At 42.9% G+C, this 20,726-nt stretch overlaps 1 protein-coding gene and 1 pseudogene across 1 annotated transcript; one reads left to right on the top strand and one right to left on the bottom strand.

The window, feature by feature from the left end:
• Positions 1-3,151: 3,151 nt before the first annotated feature.
• On the bottom strand, positions 3,152-4,837 carry LOC110300634 (annotated as a pseudogene).
• A 1,296-nt stretch (positions 4,838-6,133) lies between these two features.
• Positions 6,134-13,276, top strand: LOC110299923 (acylcarnitine hydrolase-like). Its single transcript, XM_021169885.1, is given in 13 exon segments — positions 6,134-6,209; positions 6,991-7,201; positions 8,646-8,787; positions 9,443-9,576; positions 9,653-9,911; positions 10,654-10,752; positions 11,015-11,155; positions 11,286-11,366; positions 11,584-11,728; positions 12,086-12,210; positions 12,212-12,227; positions 12,594-12,666; positions 13,090-13,276. Coding segments are annotated over 13 exon segments (1,689 nt in total).
• The last annotated feature ends 7,450 nt before the right edge of the window (positions 13,277-20,726 follow it).

Consider the following 20,726-nt stretch of genomic DNA (forward strand, 5'->3'; position numbering starts at 1 on the left):
ACACAGACACACAGACACAGACACACACAGACACACACAGACACACACACAGACACACACACACACACACACATACACATCTCTATCTCTAATACTGTCACTACTCACTCCCTCCTTCCAACAGAGTAGAACTTGAGTTCTTCATTTCACATTTTCACTGTGGCCATGGCCATCATCCACATGGGGCCTTTGAGTGATGGTGCAGTGAGGAGCAGAGCACACAGGGATTTCCTGAGGAGGAAGGAAAAACTGTGCTGTGCTGTGCTGTGCTGTGCTGTGCTGTGCTGTGCTGTGCTGTGCTGTGCTGTGCTGTGCTGTGCTGTGCTGTGCCTAGGAAGCAGCCAGAGAGACACAAGGAAGAAGTTCTGTAGTGCCATGCTGTAAAGTTCTGGATTTTATCTGGATAATAAAGATTGTAACCATAATTTGCAGTCAAGGTCAATCTTCACTAAAGACTGTGTGACACTGATCCCCACAACACTTCCTCCAGAGCATCAGGCTGGACCGGGTATGGGCTCCTGATCCTTCATTCTTTTATATAGGTTCTCTGAGTTCTTTGCAATTCTGAAACTTCTATTTTTAGATTTGTATCTCAGCTTGCTCATAGATTGACTCCAATGTTGGAGCTATTAAGGCCCCATTAAATACTGGTCATGTGTCTAAGCGTGAGAGTAATCAAGGGTGTGGTAAGAGAACTTTCCTCCAATTCTGATGACCTAAGTTCCTTCTTGAGATTGCCATGGTAGCAGGAGAAGATGGACTTAACACAAATTCTCCTTTCACCTCCATATATGAACCATAGCCTGGGAGCATCTGTACCTGTACACACATATCCATGAACACAATAGATGCAAAGAATTAAAATTTTTTGTTAATTGGAGGAGTGACTGTGAAGTTGATCTTGGCAGGAGCTAATCACTAAAGAAGACACATCAGAAGAGTGGAGAGAACAGGGACTGTGAACTTTATTTTTTAATTTTTATTTGTTTACTTTTCTTCGGTTAACATTCCAAACATGTTTAACCAACCAATCAGCATGACCTAGGGTGTTTTTTTTTTTTAATTTGTGTTCACTTCAGTAGCTTGAATCCACAGATGTAAGCAATATATCCAGAGAGTTACAAATAAACACAGATTATACATGCGAATTTCTGCCCAAAGGTCACATGTGCAGGTACGTGAATTAGAAGCATGGGTCTAGAATTATGGCCAAACTGTTTTTGAAATGCAGAAATGTCAAATTACATCTTGAAAATATAGATGGTTTACACACTTCAAAAATCAAATGTGGCTTATACCAGAGATATATGACAGCTATAGGATTCAAATGACAAGCTATAGGTTCTCAAGTAATTAATACTGGTCAAAGAGAAGGGGAAGATTTTTACATTTTACTGAAATAACACTGACTACTAGAATACAAAACCAAGCAGGAACTCAGAGAAAACAATTACAAATCTATAGCCACTTACTTAATATTTCTTATCATCTAAACAGCATGACATTAAAAGAAAACTGCACCTGCATTTGAATGGCCAATCTCACATGAATGAAGTTCTCTAAATATGCAATGCAACCGAAACAGCTTCCAAAGTCAAATGAAAAGTCTGCAAGGCTAACCCTAACCCTGATGTGGAGAAAGAGGAACACTCCTCCATTGTTGGTGGGATTGCAAGCTTGTACAACCACTCTGGAATTCAGTCTGGCAGTTCCTCAGAAAATTGGACATAGTACTACTGGAGGATTCCACAACACCTCCCCTGGGCATACATCCAGAATATGTTCCAACCGGTAAGAAGGACATATGCGCCACTAGTTCATAGCAGCCTTATTTATAATAGCCAGAAGCTGGAAAGACCCCAGATGCCCCTCAACAGAGGAATGGATGCAGAAAATATGGTACATTTACACAATGGAGTACTACTCAGCTATTAAAAACAATGAATTTATGAAATTCCTAGGCAAATGAATGGACCTGGAGGGCATCATCCTGAGTGAAGTAACCCAATCACAAAAGAACTCACACAATATGTATTCACTGATAAGTGGATATTAGCCCAGAAACTTAGAATACCCAAGATACAATTTGCTAAACGTATGAAACTCAAGAAGAACGAAGACCAAAGTGTGAACACTTTGCTCCTTCTTCGAATTGGGAACAAACCACCCATGGAAGAAGTTACAGAGACAAAGTTTGGAGGTAAGACGAAAGGATGGACCATCTAGAGACTGCCATATCCAGGGATCCATCCCATAATCAGCCTCCAAACGCTGACACCATTGCATACACTAGCAAGATTTTGCTGAAAGGACCCAGATATAGCTGTCTCTTGTGAGACTATGCCGGGGCCTAGCAAACACAGAAGTGGATGCTCACAGTCAGCTATTGGATGGATCACAGGGCCCCCAATGGAGGAGCTAGAGAAAGTATCCAAGGAGCTGAAGGGAACTGCAATCCTATAGGTAAAACAACAATATGAACCAACCAATACCCCCCTGAAGCTAGTGTCTCTAGCTGCATATGAATCAGAAGGTGTCCTAGTTGGCCATCAGTGGAAAGAGAGGCCCATTGGTTGTGCAAACTTTATATGCCTCAATGTAGGGGAATGCCAGGGCCAAGAAGTCGGAGTGGGTGGGTGGGGGAATGGGTGGGGGAGCGTGTGGGGGACTTTTGGGATAGCATTGGAAATGTAAATAAAATAAATACCCAATTTAAAAAAAGATTAAAATGTGGAATGTTTCAGATGAAAAGTAATAAAAAAATACAATTGGTTTTGTTCTTCATTGAATGGAATCGAAAGCTAACACTTCTTTGAAGCCTCAAATGACTAAATTTCATTTTTCTGAATGGTTCTATGTTATCTTTCTCTTAGTAGTGCATGTTGTTTTCCATGCCTTACTTACAACATTCAATCTCTAGGGAGTACTTTTGTTTGTTGTCACTTGGATGAAACAAAAACTTTTTCATTAACTTACTCGTATGTGTACTTTTTGCTATAACACTTAAACACACGAACAGATATCTATTATTTTCCACTAAAGCAAAAGAGTGTAGTCATTTTCTAACTATCAGTATTGTAATTTTTAAAAAGTTAACATTAAAATCAAAGAACCATTGTTTTCTTTGAAATAATTAAGCTTCTTGTACATCTTAAGTTTCCTTCTTCTGCCTCTGTTCTTCTGCTTATTTATGCAGAAATTTCTTTAATTTCTGAATATGAGAAAGACTGCTGCAATGAGTGTTCTTCACAGTTTCTTCACTTGTATAAAAGAGTGAACACAGCTTACAGTAAAACCCTGGTTTTGGTGTCACACAGTCTATACCAGCAGGAACATTAGGCTGCTATGGTCCAATTCTATACTCATCGGGACTTGATGATCCTCCTTGTTCTCACCATTTTGGCCATCCACATTTTCACGTGTGTCTTCGTTCGGCTTGTCAGCACTCTCAGCAGATTCAGCACCCAGTTCTGTATTTTCCTCATTTTTAATCCCATTTTCCAATGCAGGTCCACTTTCTTGATCAAGTTCCTTGATCTTGTCCACCTTTTAAAGTTTTTTTCTTGGATGTTGCTGAAGCCTTTGCATCGTTTATCATGACTTTATCTGGAGGCTCTTTTTTCCCATCAGAAGATACATCCCCTAAATTAGCAAGATTAGTCTCCCTGAACTACCACTCTCTAGTAGTGCTGCAGTTTCTTCCTCATTGATAAGCAGCAGTTCATCTTCAGATTCAAGAAGCATACTGGGCTCCTGTTCTGTCTGGTCATCCTTGGAGTCCTTCTCACCATCCTCACCTGCCTTCTCTTCTTGTTCTCTGCCCTCAGCTGGACTCTCAGTCTTCTGAGCACCATCAGGTTTGGACTTTTTATCACTTGGGGATTCTTTTCCATCTGGAGTATAGGACCTATTCCAGGATTTATATTTTTTTCAGTAAGTCAATGCCTCTGTTAGGAATCCGCAGCACCAGCTTTTTATACTTCTCAGACAGGTCAACTTTAACCCATCTCCCTTGAAACCAAACTGCCTTTTTTAGACAGTGGTCAACCATTGCCCTTGCATCTTCTCTGGTTTCCTTCTCATTAAAAGCCTGACTTTTCATCTTCATCAATATACAATTCTTTATTTACCCATAAGGCTCAGCAAGCTTGAGGGCAACACTGTCAGAATAGCCAGAATGAGATAAATTGCTGAGATGTATCACACATCCAAGTTCTTGCTTTTGATCAAACTTCTGATCTGGTTTTCCTTCAGGTTTCTGTATTCTCTTATACTTCTGGGATAAATGAACCCTCACTGGCTTGACAACCACTAATTCTGGCGAAGTTGTATAATAATCCATAGTAGCCTCAGCATCTTCTGTGGTCACCATGAAAATAAATGCCTCATTAATTGTATTTAGAATCAGATGATTTGAAATGACTCCAAATGGTTCTATCAGTTGTAATAGCTGGTATCTCAAGTTTTTTCCTCGCTGAAAATCCATAACGTAAACAACTCAGCTGGCTTCCACTCTGCCTTTTTGCATGTGTCTTGGTTCCTGTAGGTCCCCATTACCAGCACCCAGATTTCCTCTTGGTCCAACTGCTGGTCCTCCAAGATGAAGTGAAGGAGGTGGCAGTCCCAGAATTCCTGGTGCTGGGTTTGTAGAGTGCTGCAACATGAATGGATCACCCATTGTGTGTCCAGTATCACTGGCAGGATTCCATTCTGGGTAGATTTAAGAAGAAGATGGCATCGACGACTGTGACTTGCTCCACTGGTATGTTGACTCCACTCCTTATTAGAATGAACTGGCAAATCACATATAGAGCACAGATGGGGATAACCCTTCAGTAAGAGTTATCTTATGCACCTGTTTAATATTGCTACTTAGAAGAGTGCCCCTATTTTTCTCAATTTTACCTGTGTTTCTCTCCATAGTACCTCCATGTTATTCCCTATAAGTGCCAAGCTCTGATCCAGGAGCACGGTATAGTTGTTCTAATCAATCTTAGCATAACATCAGAGAAACACATGAGGCACACATCCACAAAGAGAGAAAACTGCTGTGTCGCTGAGATTGAGAAAGGTGTAAGGATGGTTCTTTTTTTGATGAGACCTTGCATAACTATCATAAATTTTACAGTGAGTATAAGAGAATAGGATGTGGGTGGTCCAAGCTCCTTGTTGATTCAATGAAAAATTCATTCCAAGATTCATTAAACTAGCAAGGTTTGCAGTACGCTGGTTCACCCTTCCAAGAGATTCTAGCACACTTAAAGACTGGGTAGCAGCAGTAAGAAGGCCTATTCCTGATGCAGGCAGGTTACACCCATGACCCTGTGAATCCCTACTGAAAGATGACTGCTGAAATGACTTGGACATTGTAGAACTATCTCTTGTTTATTTTATAGATCAAAAAAAATGTTTTAAAACAGGGCCAAAAAGAAAGCTCAAGCTAGAAAGCAAGGATAACTGCTTCAAGAAATGTAATGGCAAGAAGAAATATCAATAAGGACCACAGAATCTATTCAAGCTGAGAGCCAGCAGACAACTGTTAGGGGGAGAGAGAGGGAAAAAAGGGACCATGACCTTTAAACCACCAGAATGTCCATGTGTCTCGTTAAAACTGGTGTGACTTAATAGGGAAACTGTCCATGCAGATCCTAACATGATTGTAGGAACCAGGGACTCTAGAAGCAGGCTCAGTAAACTGAGTCTTCAAAGCACAGGAGTCTTGAGGCTGAGGTTACACTCAGAGCTCCTGCACTTGTCTGATTCTCCTGTGACATCTTGACTATGACCTTCTCACAGGAGCACTCTGGCTTCTCCTGTTATAGCTTTCTGGCCAGGTGAGGAGACAGGGTTCCTGGTATCCCAGACAAGTTCCAGAATTCATGGTGTGCCTTTCCAGGAGGCCAGAGAGAGAACAGAAGCAGCAGAGGGGACTTTCCCCTACCTCCTGGCCATTGGCTCCTATCATTTGTAACTAATTACTTTTCCTGTAATGAGAACTTTCACCCATCATACCATGTTCCCCACCTACACCCTCTTGGTTAAAATTCCTGCCTGTGCAAGGTTCACTCCATATGCTTCCTGTTTGTGAAACTTGGTCATCTTAGCAGCACAGACTCAGGCCTGAGAGCTGATCATGCCACGGAACCAACTACATAACTGGCTGAATTCTGGGTTCTTGGGGCTGCTGCTTCTTCTTATCCATGTGCAGGGTGAGGCTAACTAACCTGTCAATGGGGGATGATTGGAGTCAGAGCTAAGCTTGTGGGAGAGAAGGAATGGGAGGGTCACTTATGTAAACCATAGATCAGCCATTTTTAACCTGTAGGTCACGACCATTGAAGAACCCATATATCTGACAGCATCAGAAACACTCAACCATAAAAACATTTTTATTGCTTCTTCCTTACTGCAGTATTGCTCTTGAGTGGCTTCTCAGTTCCTAAGATCATCAGGAATATGTGACTTCCAATGGTCATGGCCCAAAGGTTGAAGAATGACACAATAGACAAAAGATGAGAAACGTGTTCTCCACAAAAGCACACATATTTTGTGGACCCACTAGCACTCAGAGGGTCAGAGACATCTCAGATCACCTCATACTGAGGAGACAATTCAGTGTAAGGACAGAAGGAGATAATTCTAAGGAAAGTAAAAAGACACTCTTCCCTACTTGGTGTATGAGAATGACCATAACGACTAGTGACCTTTGGATGAAAATAACAATTATCATAAACTCATGTGGCCAAATGGCTCTAAAAGTATGACAACTTCTTTAGCTAAAGAAATGTTCTGACACACTTCAAAAATGGTAATAAAAAAGGTCCCTAGCCTGAGGGATAAGGAACCTTCCACACTAACACAACACAGGTGAACTGGAGACAGGGCGGCTGGGTTCTCTTCTCCTGCACCCTGGTAACAATGACATGGAAATCTCATAATCTGCTGGCAGCTGATTACAGAAAACTAACCCAGATGGCATCTCTCCACCAGGTCAGGACTCACCAGAGGCCAACCCCATCAGAAACACACATACAGGACATGTCCGAGGCAGCCTTATCCACGTGAAGGACACTAAATCTGGTGTCCACACCTTCCTGGGAATTCCCTTTGCCAAGCCTCCTGTAGGACCACTGCAATTTGCACCTCCTAAGGCCCCAGGACCATGGAGTGGTGTAAGAGATGGGACTTCACATCCAGCCATGTAAGTTCTGGACCCAGAGGGTTTCAGGCACTGGGGGAGACTGTGCTCTGAGCTCTGTGCTATGCTGAAGAGTTTCTTCCATCTCAGTGACACAGCAGTTTTCTCTCTTTGGGGATGAGTGCCCCATGGGTTTTTCTAATGATGAGCTAATGTTGAGTAGAACAACTGGGCCAGGCTCCTAGGTCATAGCTTGGCACTCATAGGGAATAACATGGATATACTATGGAGAGAAACAAAGATAAAATTGTTCACACATTCCAATTAACCAAAGTGTTCTCTACCACAATGGGTGCATCTCTAGGCATGAGTAAATGTCACATATTAGGCAGCAATCACTCTGAGCCCAGGAGAATATACTTCATGTCCTTGAAGACTAGAGCAGTGATTGATACTTGCTAACCCCATCCTGACAGTCATTGTGAAAACCTATAAGGCCATGTGCCATTGACCAAGAAACAAGTATATGTAGTGAAATCCCTCTGGAGATACTACAGACAAGAGAAGTTCCTTGAGAGTCTGCACATGTGATGAAAGTCTACTCACTACCCTTTAGGACAGCATTGTCCACTGAATCCTCTAGTAGCTGTGTAAGTTCAACACTCTAATATGGGGATCTTAGATTGTTTTCTGTTGCTGTAATAAAGTACCGTCAAAAGCAAGGGAGGGGAGAAAGCCACTATTAGAGGCTCCAGATTACAATCCATCCTTTGGGTAAACACATTGAATCAAAACTACAGGAGCTGCTCACATCACAGACATGCCCAGAGTCTTAGTTAGGGTTTTACTGCTGTGAACAGACACCATGACCAAGGCAAGTCTTATAAAGAACAACATTTACTTGGGGCTGCCTTCCAGGTTCAGAAGTTCAGTCCATTATCATCAAGGTAGGAACATGGCAGCATCTAGGTAGACACAGTGTAGGAGGAGCTGAGAGTTCTACATCCTCATCTAAAGGCTGATAGCAGAAAACTGACTTCCAGACAGCTAGAGTGAGTGTCTTATAGCCCACACCCACAGTGACACACCTACTCCAAACTTCTAATAGTGCCATTCCATGGGCTGAGCTTATACAAACCACTACACCCAGGAAAAGAGACTAGAAAAATGCTTACACACCTGCTAAAGTTTAGCTCGAGTTTCCCTTCTCATACAATTCCATGAATGTCACTACAAACAGCCAATCATTTCCATGGAGACACCTACAAGTCTCTCCTTCATAGACTTGAAAAGATTAAAATCCAGGCCACACCTAACTGGGGGCCTCCTTAGAAATCTGGCTCCAGACCAGCTTTACTGGAGGACGTGGCCTTTACCTTGGTTGGAAGGGACTTGGAGATAGAATATGTGTTCACAGGTTGAACATGGCTGGGATAAAAGTCTGCAAACTCACACTGGGTTTGGATCACCACCCATGTCTTGGAATGTCTGTTTACTACTTTCAAAGGTGTCTGCAAAATCTTGACATGCTGAATGAAGCAGGCCTGCCAGATATGAAAATGATGCTGTCTTCCTTCCCTATGTCTGAGGACTGTCTGTATCTCAACATCTACACACCAGCCCAGACCCATGAAGGCTCTAACCTGCCTGTGAGTGTCAGGCCGTGGCCAGCTTGTGGAGGGGGTATTTTTTCAAGATGATTAGAAGGGATAAAAGCAACCTGAGTTCCATTACAGTGTGGACCCTGATAAAAGTCTTACCTTTCTTGGATCAAAGCAGACCATCTCAGCCACATGATGCAGCTGAAACCTGGGTATGGAACACAGAGCACTGGACCTCTGAGCCATCAAAGCCCCTTGCTCTCTGATGAAATCAGAACTTATTCAATGACTTGAGCTTTGCAGATCCACTTAGGGGCTCAAGACCTCAAAACTGAGGTCACTCAAACTTATACTCTTGGGTTATCTGTTGTGACAATGAGGGTTGACGGTCCTTTCCATTTTTCATCTGGAGAGATATTCATGGAAACACTCCACTTTGTTCCACTGTGAAGAGCCTGAGTAATGATGAGATTACTCCATATAGAGAGCAATGAATTCAAACTGAGACACAAGGTGGGAATGGGGACTAGAAATACATTAATGGGAATACTAGTGGCCCTGGCTGTGGCCAAGGCTCTGAAGTCCTGAGAATTTTTACATATGTCTGTAGCTACACAGAGTCCCAGGAGTTGATATTCTAGTAAGCAGACCAGAGAGCTTGGACAGGCTAGGAGCTTCCTGGCATCTCTCTTGACTTCTCCAGGTGATGGTGTGGATCCATGGAGGTGCACTGGTTATAGGAATGGCTTCCATGTTTGATGGATCTCTATTGACAGTCAATGAGGACTTGGTGGTTGTTACTATCCAGTATCGTCTGGGTGTCCTGGGCTTTTTCAGGTAAGACCATTACTGGGCAATAGTAGCTGATCAGAACTTAGACAGCCCTTTGATCCATGTCTCTTCCACTTCTCAGCACCGGAGACCAGCATGCCAGAGGCAACTGTGGATACCTGGACCAAGCAGCTGCCCTATCCTTGGTCCAGCAGAACATCGCCCACTTTGGAGGCAACCCTGACCGGGTCACTATTTTTGGTGAGTCTGCAGGTGGCACAAGTGTGTCTTCACATGTTGTGTCCCCCATGTCCCAAGGGCTCTTCCATGGTGCCATCATGGAGAGTGGGGTGACCCTGCTTCCTGACCTTATCTCTGAAACCTCTGAGATGGTCTCCACTGTAAGTGCTCTCAGCCCTGCTGTCTTAGCCTTTATACTCCGGTACTCTGGTGTTCTGTTCAGTGGGGGAAATCAAGGACAATAGGAAATAACTTCTTTCCAATAATTTCTGAAAAGCTCAGGGGTTAACATCTATTCACGTCTACTATACTGGATAAGTGTGCTATCTGTCCACAAACTGGTCCTTGAAGTTTCTATAATTAGCAAAAATAAGTGTGCATGTGCTTGGGAACTGATTCACTGATTTTTAAAAGTGCTTAGAGTAGAAGCCTGAGGCCATAAGTTCAAATCCTGAGACCACACAAAGGGCTGGAAACAGTAACATCTATCTGTAATTTTCATGTTATTCTGGTTAGGTGGAAGGTAAAGACAAGAGAATCCTTGGATGTCCACACACTGACTCATTGGTGTAGACAGCAACAAAACAAGAAGCCACCCTGTTAAATAAGGGATACAGTGAAGACTGAGACTTTGTTCCCTAACCTTCATGTACAAACCTTGAGAAAATTACAGTTTCCCTGACACATGAAACACATTAAAAACAGGTGGAGAAAACAAAGTTACACAAAACATATGTAGGAAGAAAGAGTCCTGCTTGCTGGCTGTCATCTTTAAGCAATAGGAAACTGGCAACAACAATACAATTTATTCCAATCCACACAATACACCCTACAATGTGGGAATTATGCACAACAGCATCAACTTGGAACTGATCTCTCCATCTTGCCTCATTCCTTCTACAGACGGTGGCCAAGGTTTCTGGATGTGAGGCCATGGATTCACAGGCCCTGGTGCGCTGTCTGAGAGGCAAGAGTGAAGCAGAGATTCTGGCTATTAACAAGGTTGGGAGAGTTGTGTGTCTGGGAGAACTTGGTGTTCATGATGGGAGATTCTGAACCAAATACCTCATCTTTATGCCTTTGTGTTCTTTCAGTTCTGTGTGTAAAATGAATACAAGATAGGCTATTCTAAGTGTAGATTCTCCTCCAGGGCGAGCAGATCACCCTGAAACTAGTGAGAAATGAGAAAAAGATGGAGGTGACTCAGTAGACATCAGGATATTTATTTCACTAACCTTCAGCATCAACCTCTAATGCCTCACAGGTCTTCAAGATGATCCCCGCTGTGGTGGATGGGGAGTTCTTCCCCAGGCATCCCAAAGAGTTGTTGGCATCTGAGGATTTTCACCCTGTCTCCAGCATCATTGGTGTCAACAATGATGAGTTTGGTTGGTCCATTCCTATGGTAAGGCAGAGTCCCAATCCTCTGGGAGACTGGAGACTCATATGCTAAGCAGATGTGTTCAAGGAAACTCAATACATCTTTAATCCAAGTCCATCAGACCCTAAACTTAATACTGTCTTCTGCCTCCCAGGTCATGGGCTCTGCTCAGACGATAAAAAGAATAACCAGAGAGAACCTGCAGGCTGTTCTGAAGGATACAGCAGTACAAATGGTGAGACACCTCTGGTCCTATCCAAATAGAGGGGTCCCTCATATTTCCTTCTCAGACAGAATCTTTGTTAATACAATCAGTACATACTCTGATTCTGTGTGTTGTACTCAGACCAATACCCTAGGTAATCCCAGACCCCATTCTCCCAACACCAAAGTTTGCTGTCTACCTAACCTACAATATGCCAACCTCATTGCTCCTGATCTTCTTGGTGTAGATGCTGCCTCCTGAGTGTGGTGACCTGCTAATGGAAGAGTACATGGGGGACACTGAGGATGCCCAGACCCTCCAAGCACAGTTCACAGAGATGATGGGAGATTTCATGTTTGTGATCCCTGCACTCCAAGTAGCACATTTTCAACGTGAGTACATCTGTGTCAAGACTTAGGGGAGCAGCTCAAAGATGGGGGTAACGGTGAGCACTGTGGAGTATGGTGGTGTCTAGGTCTTCTAATGTCCAGTTTAAGAGAGTGAAATCCGGGTAGAGAGAAGAAAATGAGTTGCTGATACTCTTTTGACTTAACAAAACCATTCAGCTGGGAAGGTCATGGGCACTGATTAGCCAAGGGTTTTTCCACGGCTTGTGCTCAACTTAAATCCCCCTCTCTCATTTAACTTCTATGATTCTTGGTAAAGTTTTATCAAGTTACCTTGTTACCAAATACTTATCAGTAAAACTTCAAATGAGAGTCAACTAAGTCACTCTGTCCCACCTCCAGGCTCCCATGCCCCTGTCTACTTCTATGAGTTCCAACATCCACCCAGCTACTTCAAGGATGTCAGACCACCCCACGTGAAGGCTGACCATGCTGATGAGATTCCTTTTGTCTTTGGGTCCTTCTTCTGGGGCAGGCATAAAACGTGAGTCTTCACTTTTTATCTTGAACTGAACAAGGTCCCAGATGATTTCCTGTAGGGATTCTGAGCTTCCAGTCCATTTTAGAAAACCTAGATTATGAGCAAAGAAAAAGAAATCCAATGTGCAGCATATCGTGGCCTCAAATCCATGCCCAGCTTAGAATCTGAATCACAGTCTAGCCTGTGATAGAGGAGCTGACAGCACATCAAGGCCGTAATTGAATTAGAAACTCGCATGGATCTTGGATTCTGTATAATGAAGAAGGGAGGCAACAAAAGCCAACAGTTTGGGAGCTGGGATGGTGCATGTGAAGAATGAGTTGACAGTTGCATGAGGTGGCATTGACTTTGTCTTCCTCATGACTCCAGTTGACTTCACTGAGGAGGAGGATCTGCTGAGCAGAAGGATGATGAAGTACTGGGCCAACTTTGCACAACATGGGTGAGAATACACCCCTCAACCTAACATGTGTGGGTCCCTATCTAGGGCTCCTTATTGGATGGTGGCCTTGTAGCATCCATGGATCTTTCATCACATACAGTGTCTTTCCTACACAATAGCACATTTATACAGATACTTTGTAGGTGTCAGGCACTGGTCATCTCACAGTGACAAAGCTGGTGGGGCTATAATGCTATGCTACTGTTCCTTAATCTCACCTCTTAGAGGTAACACAAAGCAAGTCAGGCAGTCTCCCCACATGAAGCAGAACCTCATGAGTGACACTTGTATTCACATATCAGGACACAAGTCACATCAGACCCCTTAACCAATGTCCTACTTGTTTTACTGCCCTGATCCAAAACATAGGATTAGGCTTTGGATGAGTGTAATCATACTGTTCTTTGGGCGATATATCCACAGGAACCCCAACAGCGAGGGTCTACCCTACTGGCCTTTGATGGACCATGATGAGCAGTATCTGCAGCTGGACATTCAGCCTGCTGTGGGACGGGCCCTGAAGGCCAGAAGGCTGCAGTTCTGGACCAAGACTCTGCCCCAGAAGATCCAGGAGCTAAAGGCTTCTCAGGACAAGCACATGGAGCTTTAGTGTCCTGTATCAAAAAAATGTGTTTGGGGTTTAAAGTCAATAGTGCTACAAAGTCCTTTTATTTATTTATTTTTTATTATGTATTTTCCTCAATTACATTTCCAATGCTATCCCAACATTCCCCCGTACCGCCCCCCACTTCCCTACCCACCCATTCCCATTCTTTTGGCCCTGGCATTCCCCTATCTTGGGGCCTATAAAGTTTGCAAGTCCAATGGGCCTCTCTTTCCAGTGATGGCCNACTAGGCCATCTTTCGATACATATGCAGCTAGAGACAAGAGCTCCGGGGTACTGGTTAGTTCATCATGTTGTTCCAACTATGGGGTTGCAGATCCCTTTAGCTCCATGGGTATTTTCTCTAGCTTCTCCATTGGGAGCCCTGTGATCCATCCAATAGCTGACTGTGAGCATCCACTTCTGTGTTTGCTAGGCCCCGGCATAGTCTCACAAGAGACAGCTATATCTGGGTCCTTTCAGCAAAATCTTGCTAGTGTATGCAATGGTGTCAGCGTTTGGAGGCTGATTATGGGATGGATCCCTGGATATGGCAGTCTCTAGATGGTCCATCCTTTCATCACAGCTCCAAACTTTGTCTCTGCAACTCCTTCCATGGGTGTTTTGTTCCCAATTTTAAGAAGGGGCACAGTGTCCACACTTTGGTCTTCATTCTTCTTGAGTTTCATGCGTTTAGCAAATTGTATCTTATATCTTGGGTATCCTAAGTTTTGGGCTAATATCCACTTATCAGTGAATACATATTGTGTGAGTTCCTTTGTGATTGGGTTACCTCACTCAAGATGATGCCCTCCAGGTCCATCCATTTTGCTAGGAATTTCATAAATTCATTGTTTTTAATAGCTGAGTAGTACTCCATTGTGTAAATGTACCATATTTTCTGTATCCATTCCTCTGTTGAGGGGCATCTGGGTTCTTTCCAGCTTCTGGCTATTATAAATAAGGCTGCTATGAACATAGTGTAGCATGTGTCCTTCTTACCGGTTGGGACATCTTCTGGATATATGCCCAGGAGAGGTATTGCTGGATCCTCCGGTAGTACTATGTCCAATTTTCTGAGGAACCACCAGACTGATTTCCAGAGTGGTTGTACAAGCTTGCAATCCCACCAACAATGGAGGAGTGTTCCTCTTTCTCCACATCCTCGCCAGCATCTGCTGTCACCTGAATTTTTGATCTTAGCCATTCTGACTGGTGTGAGGTCATTTATTTATTTTTATTTGTTCCAACACTTACATAAGCATTTGTCACCTGAGTCTTTGAGCTTTCATGTATGAAAAATACTCTGTATTACTTATCATTCTGGCCAAACTTTCATTAAATTCAATAAATTCTCAAATAACACTGTGGATGTGTGAGCCTCAAAGAGCCTCCATCTTCTTTAACTGAGATTACACTCTTCCTTTCTTCTTTCATTCCCTCCTTCTTTCCATTATCTTCTCCTTGTCTTCATTCTCCTCTTCTCCAAGTCCCAGACCTTCTTCAAATGAAGTGGATGCTCCAGGGAATGTTTGTCTGTGACAAAAATCCTGTGTCTATTCTCAGCAAGTTATGTTTTCTTATATTTAAAATAGGCAACAGAAAACTTGCTTTATTGCCTTCAGGAGTTTGGAATGTTATTCCCAAAACACCATGAACTCCAAATTGAACAGAGGGCAAATCTGCATGGGGAGCATGTTGAGTTTTAGTATGGCTTTTTGCAGGCAGGGCATGGCTTGGTGGATTGCCACAGGTTGAAGCACCAGTAGGACCAATGTCTTTTGTGATCATATATTAAACAGACCCTTACTGGAGTTGACTTAGGCTGGTCCTGGGTGGGATGGGACATGCACAACCTCCCTGTTCCCTTTGCACAGATGTAGTTGGTGTCAGGGTAGCTGCTAAGGCTTGGATTTGGAGAGTAACCTTCTGTTGTAGTTAAGCCAGTCAGGAATAGTCATCCATCTCCTCTCAAGCATTAAAGACTTGAAGAGCAATTTTCTCACCAACTCCTGCATGGGGATATTGCATAAGGTTTGTATACATTTTATAGGAATTAGAAAATTGTCTCAAATAAAATAAAATATAACATGGATTGATGTGTGTGGCCAGAAGGAAAAACAGGGAAGTTACAACCTAATGTGGCTGACATACATATGAAGTTATGGAGAAGGGATCTTTTACAACAATGAGATAATCAAATTGATACTTCTGCAATCCCAGAGATAGCTCAAGAAGAAATTATGGATGGAATGTTAGATGCTCTTGGGGATGGCATTGATATATGTCATCAAAAACAACCCCAGGCTGTGTCAATTGTCTAAATATAGGATATCCCAGTGATTGAGTTTCCACATTTATAAGGCAGGGCACTGTTGAAATATCAGTGGCTCTACTCCTAAAGTGGTTGACAAGCCTGTGTGAGTAGAGCAGTGGTCCTTAACTAAGGAAAAATTACAGCATTCAAGCAGCTGATATAAAAGCAGCTGTAGACTCAACATTCTGAAGAGTCTACCAGTCCCTGGAATTCCCCTAAGGGTCTCCATGCTCCACATTCCAGCGCCAGCTGCTATTCAGTCTCTGTCTCTCTGCCAGTTATGTCATGGTGGCCCTGATCATGACATTTGTAATCTGAGAGGCAAAGCAAGGTCTCTGTGTCTGTCCCTCTGTCTCTGTCTCTCTGTGTCTGTGTGTGTGTGTTTCTCTCTCTCTGTCTCTCTGTCTCTCTCTCTCTGTGTCTCGCTCTCTGTGTGTGTGTCTCTCTCTTTGTCTCTCTCTCTCTGTCTCTCTCTCTCTCAAACACACATCTCTATCTCTATCATTCATGCTCTCCCTCTTACTCTCTTCTTCTATAGAGCAGAACCTGAGTGTCTTCTTCATTTCACATTTTCTTTTTCTTTTTTTCTTTTTGGTTTTTTAGAGACAGGGTTTCTCTGTATAGTCCTGGCTGTCCTGGAATTCACTATGTAGATCAGGCTGGCCTCGAACTCAGAAATCTACCTGCCTCTGCCTCCCAAGCACTGGGATTAAAGGCATTTGCTACCACTTTCCGGCTTTATTTCACATTTTCACTGTGGCTATGGCCATCATCCACACGGGGCCTCTGAGTGATGGTGCAGTGAGGAGCAGAGCACACAGGGATTTCTCAAGCTGAGCTACAGAAATGTCTGGGATTAAGAAGTACTGGGGCATAAAGCCTTCATATCACCTAGGGCCTCTCCTCTCATTGATGTCCCACAAGGCCATCCTCTGGTACATATGTGGCTGGAGCCATGGGTCCTTTCATGTGTACTCTTTGGTTGGTGGTTTAGTCCCTGGGAGCTCTGGGGGTACTGGTTGGTTCATATTGTTGTTCCTCCTATGAGGTTGCAAACCCCTTCAGCTCCTACCATCCTTTCTCTAACTCCTCCATTGAGGACCCCCTGCTTATTCCCATGGTTGGCTGAAAGCATCCATCTCTGTATTTGTCAAGTTCTGGCAGAGCCTCTCAGGAGACAGCTATATAAGGCTCCTGCCAGCAAGTACTTCTTGGCATCTACAAAAGTGTCTGGTTCTGGTAACTGTATATGGGATGGATCCCCTGGTGGGGCAGTCTCTGGATGGCTTTTCCTTTGTTCTCTGATCCACACTTTGTCTCTGTATCTCCTCCCTCCCATGGGTATTTTGTTCCTCCTTCTAAGAAGGACCACACTTTGGACTTCCTTCTTCTTGAGCTTCACGTGGTCCATGAATTGTGAATTGGGTATTCTGAGCTTTTGGGCTACTATCCACTTATCAGTGAGTGCATATTATGTGTGTTCTTTTGTGATTGGGTTACCTCACTCAGGATGATATTTTCTAGTTCCATTCATTTGCCTAAGAATTTCATAAATTCATTGTTTTTAATAGCTGAGTAGAACTCCATTGTGTAAATGTACCACATTTTCTGTATCCATTCCTCTGTTGAGGGTTATCTGAGTTCTTTCCAGCTTCTGGCTATTATAAATAAGGCTGCTAGGGACATAGTAGAGCATGTGTGCTTATTACATATTAGAGAATCTTCTGGGTATATGCCCAGGAGTGGTATTGTTGGGACCTCAGGTAGTACTGTGTCCAATTTTCTGAGGAACTGCCAAACTGATTTTGCAGAGTGGTTGTACCCGCTTGCAATCTCACTAGCAATGAAGAAGTGTTCCTCTTTTGCTACATCCTCACCAGGATCTGCTGTCACCTGAGTTTTTGATCTTAGCCATTCTGACTGGTGTGAGGTGGAATCTTGGGGTTGTTTTGATTTGGATTTCCCTGAATACTAAGGATCTTGAACAGTTCTTTAGATGCTTTTCAGCCATTCAATATTCCTCATTTGAGAATTTTGGGTACACTTGCATTTGGAGCACAGACGTTCAGAATTGAGAGTTCTTCTTGGTAGATTTTCCCTTTGATGAGTATGAAGTGTTCTTACTTATATTTTTTGATGACTTTTGGTTGAAAGTCGATTTTATCCAATATTAGAATTGCTACTCCTGCTGGTTTCCTGGGATCATTTGCTTGGAAAATTGTTTTCCAGACCTTTATTCTGAGGTAGTTTTTATCTTTGACACTGAGGTGCATTTCCTGTGTGCAGCAAAATGCTGGGTCCTGTTTATGCATCCAATCTGTTAGACTATGTCTTTTTATTGGGAAATTGAGTCCATTGATGATAAGAGATACTAAGGAATAGTGATTGTTGCTCTCTGTTATTATTGATCTTATTTTTATGTTTGTGTGGTTATCTTCTATTGAGTTTGTTGAAAGAAGATTACTTTTTTTTACTTTTTCTAGAGTGTAGTTTCCCTCCTTGTGTTGGTGTTCTCCATCTATTATCCTTTGTAGTGCTGGATTTCTGGAAAGATATTGTGTAAATTTGTTTTTGTCATGGAATATCTTGGTTTCTCCATCTATGGTAATTGAGAGGGTTTATTTCCTCACATCTTTTTTTATTAGATATTTTCTTCATTTACATTTCAAATGCTATCCTGAAAGTTTCCTATGCCCTCCCCACTCCCTGCTCCCCTACCCACCCACTCCCACTTCTTGGCCCTGGCTTTCCCCTGTACTGGGGCATATAAAGTTTGCAAGACCAAGTGGCATCTCTTTCCAATGATGGCCAACTAGGCCATCTTCTGCTACATATGCAGCTAGAGATATGAGCTCTGGGGGTAATTGTTAGTTCATATTGTTGTTCCTCCTATAGGGTTGCAGACCCCTTCAGCTCCTTGGATACTTTCTCTAGGTTCTCCATTGGGGGCCCTGTGCTCCATTCAATAGATGACTTTGAGCATCCACTTCTGTATTTGCCAGGCACTGGCATAGCCTCACATGAGACAGGTATATCAGTAAAATCCGGCTGGCATTTGCAATAGTGTCTGGGTTTGGTGGCTGATTATGGAATGGATCCCCAGGTGGGGTAGTCTCTTGATGATCCATCCTTTTGACTTAGCTCCAAACTTTGTCTCTGAAACTCCTTCCATGGATATTTTGGTCCCAATTCTAAGGAGGAATGAAGTATCCACAAGTTCGTCTTCCTTCTTCTTGATTTTCTTGTGTTTTGCAAATTGTATCCTGGGTATTCTAAGTTTCTGGGCTAATATCCACTTATCAGTGAGTGCATATATAATGACTTCTTTTGTGATTGGGTTACCTCACTAAGAATGATATCCTCCAGATACATCCACTTGCCCAAGAATTTCATAAATTGATTGTTTTTAATAGCAGAGTAGGACTCCATTGTGTAAATGTACCACATTTTCTGTATCCATTCCTCTGTTGAGGGACATCTGGGTTCTTTCTAGCTTCTTGCTATTATAAATAAAGCTGCTATGAACATAGTGGAGCATAGCCTGGGTTGGTATTTGTGTTCTCTTAGGGTCTGTATGAGATCTGCCCAGGATCTTCTAGTTTTCATAGTCTCTGGTGAGAAGTCTGGTATAATTCTGATAGTTCTGCCTTTACATGTTACTTGACCATTTTCCCTTAATGCTTTTAATATTCTTTCTTTGCTAGTGCGTTTGGTGTTTTGATTACTATGCGACAGGAAGAATTTCTTTTCTTGTCCAAGCTATTTGGAGTACTGTAGGCTTTTTGTATGTTCATGGCCATCTCTTTCTCTAGGGCATGGAAGTTTTCTTCTATAATTTTGTTGAAGATATTTACTGGCCCTTTAAGTTGGGATCTTCACTCTCTTCTATATCCATTATCTTTAGGTTTGGTCTTCTCATTGTGTCCTGATTTCCTGGATGTTTTGAGTTAGGAGCTTTTTGCATTTTGAATTTTCTTTGACTGTTGTGTCAATGTTTTCTATGGTATATTCTGCACCTGAGATTCTCTCTTCTATCTCTTGTATTCTGTTGGTGATGCTTGCATTTATGACTCCTGATCTCTTTCCTAGGTTTTCTATCTCCAGTGTTGTCTCCCTTTGTGATTTCTTTATTCTATTTCCATTTTTAAATCCCGAATAGTTTGTTCAGTTCTTGCATCCTGGTTGTGTTTTCCTGTAATTCTTTAAGGGATTTTTGTGTTTCCTCTTTAAGGTCTTCTATCTATTTACCTGTGTTCTCTTGTATTTCTTTAAAGGGGTTATTTACATCCTTCTTAAATTCCTCCATTATCATCATGAGATGTGTGTTTAAATCAGATTCTTGCTTTTCTGGTGTGTTGCAGAAACCAGGGTTCATGTTCGTGGGAGAACTGGGTTCTGATGATGCCAAGTAGTCTTAGTTTCTGTTGCTTATGTTTTTTCACTTGCCTTTTGCCATCTGGTTGTCTCTGGTGTTAGCTGGTCTTGCTGTGTGACTTTGGCTTATCCCTCCAGCAAGTGTGTGTGTCAGTACTCTTGAGAGACCAATTCTCTCTGGGAGGAATTTGGGTATGAAGAGATGTGGCACAGGATCAGCTCTCTGTGCAAATGGAGACCAGAAGACTCATGTCCCAGGTTGCCCCTAGTTTCCTTTGTCCTGAGGCTTCTGGGCAGGTTCCTGTGAGAAGGGGTTGTGATCCAACCTGCACTCACAGGCCTGTCTGCACTCCTGGGAGGCTTGCTCCCTGCTGGCACGATTTGTTTATGAAGGCCTATGGCTGAGTATCTGGTACAGGCAGAGATAGAAACCTGAAAGCTCTGACCTTCTCATAGAAGCATTCTGGCTTCTCCTGTTACAGCTTTCTGGCCAGGTGAGGGGACAGTGTACCTGGTATCACAGACAAGCTTCATAATTCATGCAATGCCTTTCCAGGAGGCCAGAAAGAGAACAGAAACAGCAGAGGGGATGTTTCCCTACGTCCTGAACATTGGCTCCTCTCTCTCTCTCTCTCTCTCTCTCTCTCTCTCTCTCTCTCTCTCTCTCTCTATATATATACTATGTGGTATGTATTAATATAGATATAGTGGATCAGGGTCAAAAGTCCCTTCCGGTCCACACCAGCACTGGGGTTCCTTGTGCA

This window comes from Mus caroli, chromosome 8, assembly GCF_900094665.2.
Source record: "Mus caroli chromosome 8, CAROLI_EIJ_v1.1, whole genome shotgun sequence".
NCBI lineage: Eukaryota > Metazoa > Chordata > Mammalia > Rodentia > Muridae > Mus > Mus caroli.